The sequence below is a fragment of the Lepisosteus platostomus genome, chromosome 3 (genome assembly GCF_059453375.1).
Source record: "Lepisosteus platostomus isolate fLepPlt1 chromosome 3, fLepPlt1.hap1, whole genome shotgun sequence".
Taxonomy (NCBI): domain Eukaryota; kingdom Metazoa; phylum Chordata; class Actinopteri; order Semionotiformes; family Lepisosteidae; genus Lepisosteus; species Lepisosteus platostomus.
In genome coordinates this window covers 21,554,491-21,566,444 of record NC_142613.1, presented here as the reverse complement: position 1 = coordinate 21,566,444, position 11,954 = coordinate 21,554,491, and the positions used below count along the sequence as shown (strand labels likewise).

At 38.6% G+C, this 11,954-nt stretch overlaps 1 protein-coding gene across 2 annotated transcripts in view; it reads left to right on the top strand.

Annotated features, from left to right (window-relative positions):
- The first annotated feature begins 3,489 nt into the window (after positions 1 to 3,489).
- The window catches only part of gtf3c2 (general transcription factor IIIC, polypeptide 2, beta), a 51,406-nt gene continuing 42,941 nt past the window's right edge, over positions 3,490 to 11,954 (top strand). For both annotated transcript variants that reach the window (XR_015935356.1, XM_088624942.1), the window contains exons 1-4: positions 3,490 to 3,706; positions 5,185 to 5,615; positions 6,700 to 7,063; positions 10,977 to 11,274. Coding sequence is in view for 1 of the 2 variants with exons in the window: in XM_088624942.1 (XP_088481068.1) it covers positions 5,258 to 5,615; positions 6,700 to 7,063; positions 10,977 to 11,274 (1,020 nt within the window). In the remaining variant the exon portion in view is untranslated. The remainder of the gene's footprint in view (positions 3,707 to 5,184; positions 5,616 to 6,699; positions 7,064 to 10,976; positions 11,275 to 11,954) is intronic.

Below are 11,954 nucleotides of genomic sequence, written 5' to 3'. Positions count from 1 at the left end.
TGGGATATAAGCCTTTGATTTTTATCAGTCACTCTTAATCTTCAGTTTGACTTCCTTTTAATTTTTATTCTTGGATAATTCATTTAGTTGACTGGTTTCGCATTCAGGTTGTAGAGCTGTCTTGCATTTTACAGTATCATTATGGGATAAACTCTGGGTTATAACAACCTTAACATAAAAAAGCATTAATTTTTCATACAGATTATCCATTATTTTTTGGATTAGCAAGCATTAATGCATTAACATATACTAACAACAATATTTTATGTGTGATTTTTAATATTTTGTTTTCTTACTGGTCTTTTGGGTACAACACTCATACAAAACTTTTAATGAGTATTTCAGTATGGAATATAAACACAAGATATGATTGAGAGTAGCTAATATGGCCTTTTTTACTTTTTTCATAGTTTAGTTGCTAAGTGTATTCATAGTTTTGTCCATATATTTCTTACAGTGCTATGCAAAAGTTATCAGACCCTTATTATGATGTGTGTAAAATTACAAAATGGTGCACAAATGCATGTTCAGACTGAATAATTATTGGCAGATTTTGCTAGGCCGCTCAAGGACATTTAGGTTAATGTTTTTAAGTCACTCCAGTTTAGTTTTGGCCTTTAGGTTATTGTTTTATGATAGTCTTGATGAAAGGTGAAATGTTGTCCCAATTTTAGGCCCAAACAGGTTTTCTGTGAAACCTACAGGACTCTTGCTCTGCAGGAATAAAGTTGTCCATCCCTGGTATACTGTAGATAGTTAGAGGTGTATTATTTTTTGGTATCTTGGACTTCTGTTTCTTTAAATTGTTAAGTTGTTATTAATTTCAATTTTTTTACTTCTTTCTTTTTGTTTTTTTAATGATTATTTTAAGCGTCAAGACTGCAAACTATAAAGCAACGAAAACTGTACAAAGGTCTTTATACCTTTGCAAGACATTATAAAACAGCCCAGAGCCCAGAACATAAACAACATTCACCCAAATATTATTTTCACAACATACAGACATTAATATGTGGAAAAGGAATCTGTCGCATTATCATTTGAAACTTTGCTTTGCATTTATCTTTTGCATTCTATTTATGTTTTCGGACTTCTTCCTGATACTGGTAGATGTAAACTTGATAGAGATTACAATGTTTACAATTACAATGTTTGGATTCAAGAGTTTTTTTCCTCTTTCAAAGCAATTATGGATAAAAACATAATGTGTCTCATTTATTATGTTACTACTGTACATCCCAAAAGACAGGCAAAACTAATTGGAACATTTATTTTCCCTTTACACTTCTGGAAATAAGTTTATACTAAAATTCAATTTTATATGTCTACAAATATCTAGAATGCTACATTGTCTTTTTATTTCAATATTACGCATCTATTTGTGCATTCAAGGCAAGAAAGGTGTAAGCAAATTCAACTATTTCAGATGCTCTAAAAACATTTTGAAAGAAACTGTTATTGTATTACAGGTGATTCAACAGAACAGTTTTCTAAAGTAATTTTTATAAAGATAGTTTTAACTAAACGCTGACAAAGGAATGCAATTAGATTCTGTATCTTTTAATGTATTTTTCATTTGTGGCAAAAAATTGTAAATAATTACATTCATACAACTGTAAAATTATACAGGGAAAAATGCATACAAGTGAGTTTTGTAAGATTTTAGCTTTACTGTATGTTCTTTATCCACAGACTTTCAAGTTTTCAGGCTGTATCAACACATTGTGCTTAAAATTGAATATTGGCCCAGGCCATTAAGAACTGAATTACAGCTGGATTGCCACTAGATGTCACTGGTTAGGGCATGAATGATTTTTAAAATAGTTCCTTCGGTGTAATCACACACTATGCATAGTGGCATAATTGGTTAATATTAAGGGTTTGTCATTGGGTCATGTTTTCACCTGGGGTGATTTTTAGGAGAGTGTGTATACCCTTGAAAGACATCTCACAATAAACACTCTTTCACTGTACGTCTGAAGTCCATGTGAGTTTTTAATATTTTCAGACCCCTTAGGCCTCCTTAGGCTGAGTAAGGTGGCTCAAGGTCAAATATACAGTACAAAATCTCTAACAATGTACACATATCATCAGGTAATTCCCACTCAGCTAGTATTTGTTTTCCTTAAATGCAAATGTACAATCTCCTGAAGAAATATAGATGCAACGGCATATATTATTAACAGTGATATTATGATTAGTAGTAGTAGTATAGTAGTAGTAGTAGTATGCTACAAATCATAATCAGAAAATATGGAAAAGGGAATTACTTATGCTGTTTTGATTTACCAGAAAACGATTTACATGGGATTTGCTCAAGGTGAGCTTATACCAGGATGGAACAAGTAGGCTATTGGAATAGGTATGGATATTTTTGTTATGTTTATTATGATAGTTATGTATTATAGTATAATTATATATAATTATTTTATTTCTCAGGAGGAGCAATAGTTTCCTTGAGGAGTGCCTGTACATGTAAGTGTTTCTTGGCTTGAGTTTCAGCATACAAAAAAATATCAATTCCTTATACAGCACTTTTCTGGACATTCCACTCAAAGTGCTTTACAGGTAATGGGGACTCCCCTCCTTCACCACCAATGTGTAGCACACACCTGGATGACGCAACAGCTGCCATAGTGCGTCAGTCTGCTCACCATACATCAGCTATCAGCTAGGAGGAGAACAGAGTGATGAAGTCAATTCATAGATGAGTATTATTAGGAGGCTATGATTGATAAGGACCAGGATGCCAGGGTAACACCCCTATTCTTTTCAGGAAACGCCCTGGGATTTGTAAAGACCTCAGAGAGTCAGGACTTTGGTTTTACATCTCATCCAAAGGATGGCACTGTTTTTACAGTATAGTGTCGCCATCACTGGATTGGCAAATAAGGACCCACACAGACCACAGGGGTGAGCATCCCCTACTGGCCACCCTCCAACAACAACCTTGGCTTTCCCAGAAGGTCTCCCATCCAGGTACTGGCCAGGATTCATACCTGCTTAGTTTTACGGGGCTGCTAGCTGTGAGTTGCAAGGTTATGTACCTATTGACGAATGACTGTTAAACTAGGGGACAGAATACGGTTTTGCCTTTAAATGCATTATCTTAAAGTAAACCCTCAGGCAGGTGAATTTTAACCATGGACAAATGGTGCATCAGAGATTATGGTACGTATTCATTTCATGACAAAAATATTTTTATTTCTAAAAATCTTATTTCACGGTAAAACGTTATATTGTATTCAGCGTTAAGGTTCAGAACATATGTTTTTTATCAATTTCCTTAATAAATCATGCGATTGTTTTCAAAAGCTGAAGAATGAAATTCTGTACAGGAAAATTATATACTGTATGTTTGCGCAACATTTTAGAATTCACCGCCTTTTGTATCGCTCTTGACCAGCAGTCCTCACTAGGCCCTACCTGCGGCGAGTTGGTGAATTACAAACAAGCGCTAGGTCTTTGTCTACCCTGTGGCTCAAGGGGGCAGCAGAGAAACGGGTCAGATTCAACAGGCCTGGGCTGAGTAATTCTAAACAAACATGGAGGATGTTATAGTGAGCGTATGATATATTAGGTTAAAATCGCCGTGAGAACTAATTTTTTTGTATGTTTTCCAAATTTCCTAAGGGACCTTCTTGAAGCATGTATTTTTCCCGCAAGATTCATTTTAATCTCGGGTGGAAGCCACTAGGAAGTGGAGGTATTTTTCGTTTTTGTTAATGGCGCTGTGCCGTGTGGAAGGTTTTGTTTAAACATGGAGTTTCGAAACGTGTCTCTCAGATTTTTCCACATACCGTTTTCAACATAGCAGGGTGCTGTTAAAACACTGAGCTATCCAACATTTAGGAGAGAAAGAGCTCGTTTTCTTCCGTGATCGTTGTGTTCCAGGGCTTCATGTCCGTTCTTTACTAGTGTTGTGTTAGTCGGGGTACACTGCCTAGCTATATTTCCTTTAAAAGAGTAAATATAGTAGAGTCGCTTATCAGTTTGATTTATTTTTTAACAATAAAGGAGTGATTCATAGTTGACCATCGATTTCCCGATGTACTGACCCTACAGGAAACTGCTTGCACAGGAAGGGAAAAAAATGCTGTTATTTAAGGACATGGGGGATATTTGCAATCACATAAATATATATCTAAACACGTTTATGTGTCTGGAATAAAAATAAACTATGTTTAACTTTTAAGTGGATATTATTACATTGTAATCTTGTGATCTTCTGCACTTCGCTTAGGAGGACTTTGCGTATGTAGGTCTACGTTGTGGTACTGCACACTGGTATGAGCAAAATGACTAGCAGTACTTAAAATATTATAAGCTAGATATTCAAAATGTTACTGTGGGTGCACCACATGTTATTTACACGGCAAGTCAAAAGTCGAGATGCACGTTTGGTTGTTTGCTGACTTTTTTTCAACTGTTACTGTCTTATGTTTAGGATACCACGTTATTGCCTTTTCAACCTTCGAGGTGTGGGACGCTTTAAATAAGTACAGAATACACACTTTATTGTAGACATACTTAGAATGAATTAGATACAGAATGAATGAAAACGGATAAAACCAACTAATGACCTCGTTTAATTAAAAAAAAACAAACTTAATCTTTCAGTCCTTTGCTTTTACAAAATGTCTGAAAGGTGATTTTTGACATTGTAAAGACAACGCATGTGTACTCGAAATAATGTTAATTAAAATCGTGCAGCTGGAGTTTTTAGCTGAGCACTTTATTTCGACATTTTAAACACTTATTTTTAAGTTATAAAATGTACATATAAAACATCCAGACCTCATGAACGAAAGTAAGTTTGCTCCCGGGTTAAAATCTCTGGGACCAAAGATCAGGAAAATCATGACCTGAATACACGTAAGCTATATGGTTTTTCCAAAGTTTGCTAGCTGTTCTGGTTCACCTTCAACTGAAAAAATGTGAGAAAGTTCATTTCACAACTAAGTCATTTTTTAAAGTCAAGTTACAGCACAAAAATAGTCATCTTGCTTCTAAGTCAGTTAACCCTTAAAACGTTTTCTTGTAAACTAAGCTCTTTAATTCCAGGGTGATTGACTTTTAAAATATTGTTGAACCAAAGTTTTTAGATTGATGATAGACATGCTAAAGTGCTGATTCTGATTTGGACATTGAAATAATCCTTTAAACAATTATTTGTCCCCCCAGATATTAAGCTATAGTACATTTCCCCTGTTGAAACACTACTAAACGTGGCTGTCAAGAGACCCCAGGGACATTAATGGCAGCTTCTGTCCAGGAGTGCAGTGGAGAAGACATGGGTGTGCCTTCAAATCCCAAAGTCCAGGGGTTGGCTACTACAGAGCACACAGAACAGGCCAGTGCTGAGGGCCCTGATCAGAAAAACAGACCCTTAGAGACAAAAAGAGATAACTCAGCCCCAGAAGAGCATGTGAATCCAGGAGCAAAGTCCAAAAAGAAGGAAAGGATTTTAAAGAAAGTCACAACTGTAAATCAGCTGCTGAAAGAAAATGGTACTGAAACCGGTGCTCAGTCTCATGAAGACACGGCTAATGGTTCAGTAATGGATCTTGCTTTAGGATGCTCTGCACAACACCAAAACACCGAAGAAGGTCCCAGTAAGTACTGATGGTATTTGTCCTTAATTTGTACCTAAAAGTGTAATTGAATCATTATATGTAAAATAATAATCAGGATTTAAATAATTTGTGTATTGTAATTGATTTGTTTGTGAATACAGCTGAAATCTTAGGACAAGAGCCAATGTCAGAATGGTCTGAAACTGCATCACTGTTTGTAGTCTTGATGTCTCGAGTATGTAAAAGTTCACGATGAAAGACATAAGCATTGACACAGTGTATACAAGAATGTTAGTCATTCATGTATTCTTTATGTGATGTTGTTTATTCAATATTTTACATTTCTCTTGCAGTCGTACACATCTGTATTTTAGGTGTATTGAACTCTCTTTAATCCTAGCAAATTATATAAAGATTTGAATTAATTCAAGCTGCAGTGTATAAAGAATAACAGCTCTCTAGTCTGATCAAGTTGCAGAAGTAAGCACTTACCCATTTTAACTCAGTTTAATAGTTTAAAAAAGTGCCACTTGCTAAATTTCAGCACACAGTGGTTTCATCACAGAATTACAGATTTGCTAACTTTATTTCATATAGTCACAAGGTTCCAAAAACATGTCAACATCCAAGCTATTAAAACAGTGACTGCAGTGCATGCATGTCTGTCCTGTAAGCACTCCTTTCATGCATAAAATCTCTTGATTCTTTAAATTAAAGTTGGATGTCTATCTCTGTTTTTGGAAATCTTTGAAATTTGGTGAGCTTCTCTTTTGTTTAATTGTGTTTCATATTGTAACCAAGACTGGCTTTGTGTGAGTTAGCAGTTGACCAATAAATAACAGTTTTGCATTTTTTGTCATCCATCTGAAGAGTGTCACACACTACAGTGATAAATCAGTGTGATAGACATCAGTTTTTAACATTTTTTCTTTTTGTAAGTTTCCTGTCAAAATAGCTAAACAAAGGTAGTAATGTGGAGGACTACAAGTCTTTTTTTAAACTTTTTATACTGTTTAAGGATCTCTTATTTTCTTAATAGGTCCTTATTAGTCAGAAGTAACCTTCTTTTTCTATGCTACATAAAGCGTCCCCTAACGTGAAGGTCTTGTCTGTCTCCTTACAGGCCAGCTGAAGGAGACTCCTCAGACTCTTCCTAGTGTGTCTGAAAACTTGTCGCCTGCTCCCCGCCAGCGAAAGAAATTAGGGCGATCCCGAAAAAACCCCACTCCCAAGAAGCTGCAAACAGAACCCCAGCCCTCAGACCCAGGCCCAGATGAAAGTGAAATGGCGGACCAGACCCAGACACCACCGCCCAAGATGTACAAGAAGAGAGGCAGGAAGTCTAAAGCAGAATTGATGGCTGTCAAACTTGAAAAGGGGCTCACAGGGACCCCTGAGCCAGTGGACAAGAAGAATGCAGAAAAGACTCTCATAGAGGAGGAGGAAACAACCTCTGGAGGCAGACCGAAGAGGAGAGCTGCCAAGGCGTAAGATGACTTCAGTGCAATATTACAGCCATACTCCTACATTCCCTGTAGTTTGGTTTTTTCTGAATTCTGTTGTATATATTCAAGGGACTTACAGGACCACAAGTCTTTCCCAGTTGCCATGTTTTCGTTTTGACGGTTTCAGTAGACTGTCCTTTTTGTTGCCGGGAAACCTTTCTCATGAAAAATGAAAATTTAAACCATTTTCGGCGTGGCCAGTAGCTCATGACGTCAAAACGAAGTGGTAGCTGCTTTTTTACCACTAGCTTCCAGAGCTGTGCTTCTTCAATCCAGAATTAACCCTTATAACGTTTCTCACAACCCTTAGTCTGTGAGAAGTTCTGTTGATTAATCCTTAATTACAAATTTGTATAATCTTTGTTAACTTTACATTCTCCTGCTAGTTGGGATACAGGTACTATCGTGCTGGTGGGCGCAGTGGTTAGCTTTACAGCCTTGCAGTGCTGGGGCTCTGAGTTCAATCCTGGCCCTGGAGTGCTATATATTCTCTGTGTTTTTGCATGCGTTTTCTCTGGGTTTTTTCAGTTTCCTACCAACATACTGGTAGATTAATTAGCTCCTGGGGGAAATTGTCCCTGTTGGGTGTGTGGGTGTGTCTGTCTGTGTGCCTTATGATGAACTGGTGTGCTGTCCAGGGTTTCCCCTTTCTAGTGGCCATTGCTTGTTGAGTTATGGTCCAGCTCTCTCAAAACCCTAATTTTGACAAAGTGTAAGAAAATGGATGGATATTACATTGTGCACTCAGGCCACATTATACAGGGTGTGTATACCTATTTCTTACCAAACCATTAAAAACAGTAGAATGTCTGCTAGTTAGCATCATTGGTGCCGCTGCTCTTCGGTCTAGGTTTTGATTACAGCCTGGAGTGCCTTCTGTGTGGACTATTCAGAAAGATTTAAGAGTTTGTAGGAAAGCTCAAAAAGCCACTAGATGGCACCATTGACCCACATTTTTCCTGTGACATAAATAAGGCCTCTGATTTTCCAAATTTTTTTTTTTAAGTGACTTCTCTCTCTAAAGTGTAATTACTGATTATCAGGGAAAAACTAAGGTTGCTGCTGGATGAGGTTAGTGGGGCCAGCGGGGGGTGCTCACCCTGCGGTCCATGTGGGTCCTAATGCCCCAGTATAGTGACGGGGACACTATACTGTAAACAGGCGCTGTCCTATGGATGGGATGTAAAACTAAGGTCCTGACTTTCTGTGGTCATTAAAAATCCCAGGGTGTTTCTCGAAAAGAGTAGGGGTGTCACCCTGGCATCCTGGACAAATTTCTCATTGGCCCTTACCAATCATGGCCTCCTAATAATCTCCATCTATAAATTGGCTTCATTATTACTCTGCTCTCCTCCCCACTAATAGCTGGTGTGTGATGAGCGTTCTGGCGCACTATGGCTGCCGTCGCATCATCCAGGTGGACGCTGCACATTGGTGGTGGTGGAGGGGAGTCCCCGTTACCTGTAAAGTGCTTTGAGTGGAGTGTCCAGAAAAGTGCTATATAAGTGTAAGCAATTATTATTATTATATTGCCATTGCATATTGCCTCTGCATTTTTTTGGAACGGTTTTGTTTTGAATTTTACCAAAATTAATCTTTTCTCTTTCCACACATACAGGGAGGGGCATATTATTCTTCCTCATGTGGCAAAACCTTCAAGATGTAGGTTAGAGTACTGTATATAGCTCTCATTTCCACACCCTCACAATGAAGCCTGTTTACAGCTCTTGTTTTATGGTCTTGACATTTTGAAAAGTCACCCTTAAAAGTCAGCTAGTTTCATTATATTGAGAATGCTCAAAAATTCTTACAAATAATTACAGATGAAAACCTAGAAAAAGAGGTAAGTTAAATGTACACATCTTTTTTAAATTAAAATTGTAAATTAGCTCTGGTGTAACCAGTTGCCTTCCAGATCACAAACTACTGCTTGTTAGGGTGAATTGGTAAGCTTCAAAGCCAAATCATTGATAAAAATGAAAGTATAACCAAATGCTTATTAATTGTCTGTATGTAAATTAAAGGTATCAATACTTTTGTCTGCCAACTGTTCATCTCAAAAGTATTTGGGGAAAGGGGAAACTACTGTGATTTAATCTCAGCAACTAGACATCAGCCTAATGCCAAATATTTTTTTCCATTGGTTTCCATTTTTAAATTCAGCTTTAACTCTCATTTCCTTGTGGGAGGAGTAAACAAAACTCCTGTTCCCTGAATGTGCAGTTTGACGTCATCTGTCTATTTTTTAACACCATGGGCCTTACAGCGCAGTTCAGTTCAATTTCTTTGTCATCTGCAGAAGGGCAATGAAATGCTTATTTGCATGTATTCTCTGATAAAAAGACATTAAGGAATGGCCAAAAACCTAAACACAGAACAGCAGCAGAAACAACAAATTAAATAACATACAACCTAAAAAAAAGTCAGACAAGCAGTATGAGAAGAGAAAAAACATCAATGTGAGTTAGTGGTAAGGGTAGCGTTAAGTAATCTGACAGTTTGTAGGAAGAACCTGTATCTGAATCTGGAATCATGCCCTTATGCTCCTATAACAGAGAGAAACCAGGATGATTGGTATCCTTACCAATACTTCCAGCCTTCCTGAGACAGCGTGTTGTAAAATTGTCCAAAATAGAGGAGAGCTGTACTCCAATAATGGACTTGGCTCGCCTTCCGGTCAAACAGCGAGCCGCTGCTAAACCACAAACCACACTGTAATACCACACGTGAGCACACTCTTAATAGGGCACCTGTAAAATGTAGTAAGGATAGTTGAAAATAGACCAATTTTTTTCAGCTGTGTGAGGAAGTAGTGCCTTCTTTGTAGCTCGAATTACATGCTGGGACCACGTAAAATCATTAGTGATGAAGGAACCTAGGAACTTGAAGCTGCTAACCATCTCTACAGCCACCCCATTAATGTGAACAGGGGTGTGGTCCCCACCCTGTATTCTATAATCGATAACCAGCTCTTTGGTTTTGCTGACGGTAAGGGAGAGATTATTGTCAAGGCACCACTCCACCAGGTACCTGACCTCATCCCTGTAGGCTGTCTCATCATTACCGGTGATTTGGCCAATGATGGTAGTGTCATCAGCATATTTGTAGATGCAGTTGGTGCTGTGTCTGGTCACACAATCGTGGGCAAACAAGGAAAACAGCAGGGGCCTAAGCACACATCCCAGAGGGGCACCTATAGTTAAAGTCAGCCCAAAAGAACAGTTAATATTGAATGTGGACAGGTACAGCACATGATATCCTGAGTTTGCAGGAACACAGAAAGGCACAGGCAGCTCAGCTGGGAAGAAAATTGAACATCCTAGATAGTTTAACTAACATCCAACACTGTGGTGGACTAGACTTAAATCTGCACTGCCTGCAATCTAGGTCTTAGCCTGCATTTTGTAAGAGTGCCGCCCAGAGTATGAGTATTCTCAGCTAATGAGGAGTACACAGAATGGATATCAGATAAAAATGTGTTAGTTTGGCATCCATTTTAAAGGCAGACCATTTAACAGTTCATTTTGGGGGGAAAAAAAAAGTTGTGCCATTTTTCTAGGAGCCGATTGTTTTGGTCCCAAGTCTATCCATTCATCCGTTTTCTAACTACATCTTCCAGTTCAGTTCTGCAGGGGAGCAGGAGTCTATCTCGGCAAGCCGGAAGACCAAGGCATGGTACACTCTGGACTGAACTGCAGTCCATTGCAGGATAGACACACACACACACACACACACACACACACACACACACCTAGGGCTGATTACCGCCTCGTCTTAAGACATTGGGAGTCAATTATGCTGTTAGTCTTTTCTTGATGGAGTGCGCCAGTTAAAGATGGATGTCTATTAAGTGTGAAGGCAGGCCTTTGTCTAATGAACCCAAATTGCATTGCAGTGCTCTGTTGTACCTCCACAACCTGGCTGAAGAGATGGGTGCCACCCCACATTCCTCAGCACCAGAGCGAGCCACAGCTAAGACCGAGCCAGGCTCTGAGCAGACCCGGAAATCGGGAAGAGGGAGGAAGAGGAAGAAAATGGAAGATGACGGCTCCGACGACGTGAGCAAGGATGCTGACTTTGTCCTTTCAGAAGCTGCTGAAGAGACAGATTCTGAGGACGCAGTTGCCTCTTGTAGCGATTCCGATGCTGACGTGCAGGACCTGAGGAACAAAGCATGCAGCACACCCTCTACTGTAAGTAGAGCAAATGTGGTGGTGATTCTTAATCATACTGCATCAAATTCAATACAGACCTCTAAGGAAGGAGTCATTTGATAAAAGTAGTTGTTGACTCTGACAGTTTCTACTAGGCTCTTTGTTAAATGCTAAAAGAGAGATTGTGCTCTACATATTTTCTTGCTGTAAGGATTAGAATACTTATAGTGACTTTAAAGTAGCCCTCTGTGTTTTGTTTTAAAACAGACCTTAAAAGAATAAATATTCCTGTGGCACAGTTATTAGCATTGCAGCTTCGTAGCATTGGGGCTCTGGGTTCAATCCCGCAGGAGCTTTGTGTGGGGAGTTTGTATGTTCTCTGTGTGCTTGCATGGATTCGTCTGGGCACTACAGTTACCAGAGACATACTGGTAGGTTAATTGGCTTCTGTAAAATTGCCCCTGGGGTGAGTGTGTGCTTGTCTGTGTCTGTGTGTGTCCTGCAATTGACTGGCATCCAGGGTGTACACTACCTTGTGTCCATTGCTTGCTAGGATAGGCTCTGGCTCTCCTGTAATCCTGAATTGGAAGAAGTAGCTATAAAATCGATAATATTCCATTTTGGCTAATTAAATAGTAACAATTATAATTATTGCTTTTTCAAAGCAGTTTTAATCCTAAAGTGCTTGATATATAGTAGAGGATTCATTAATCCACCAC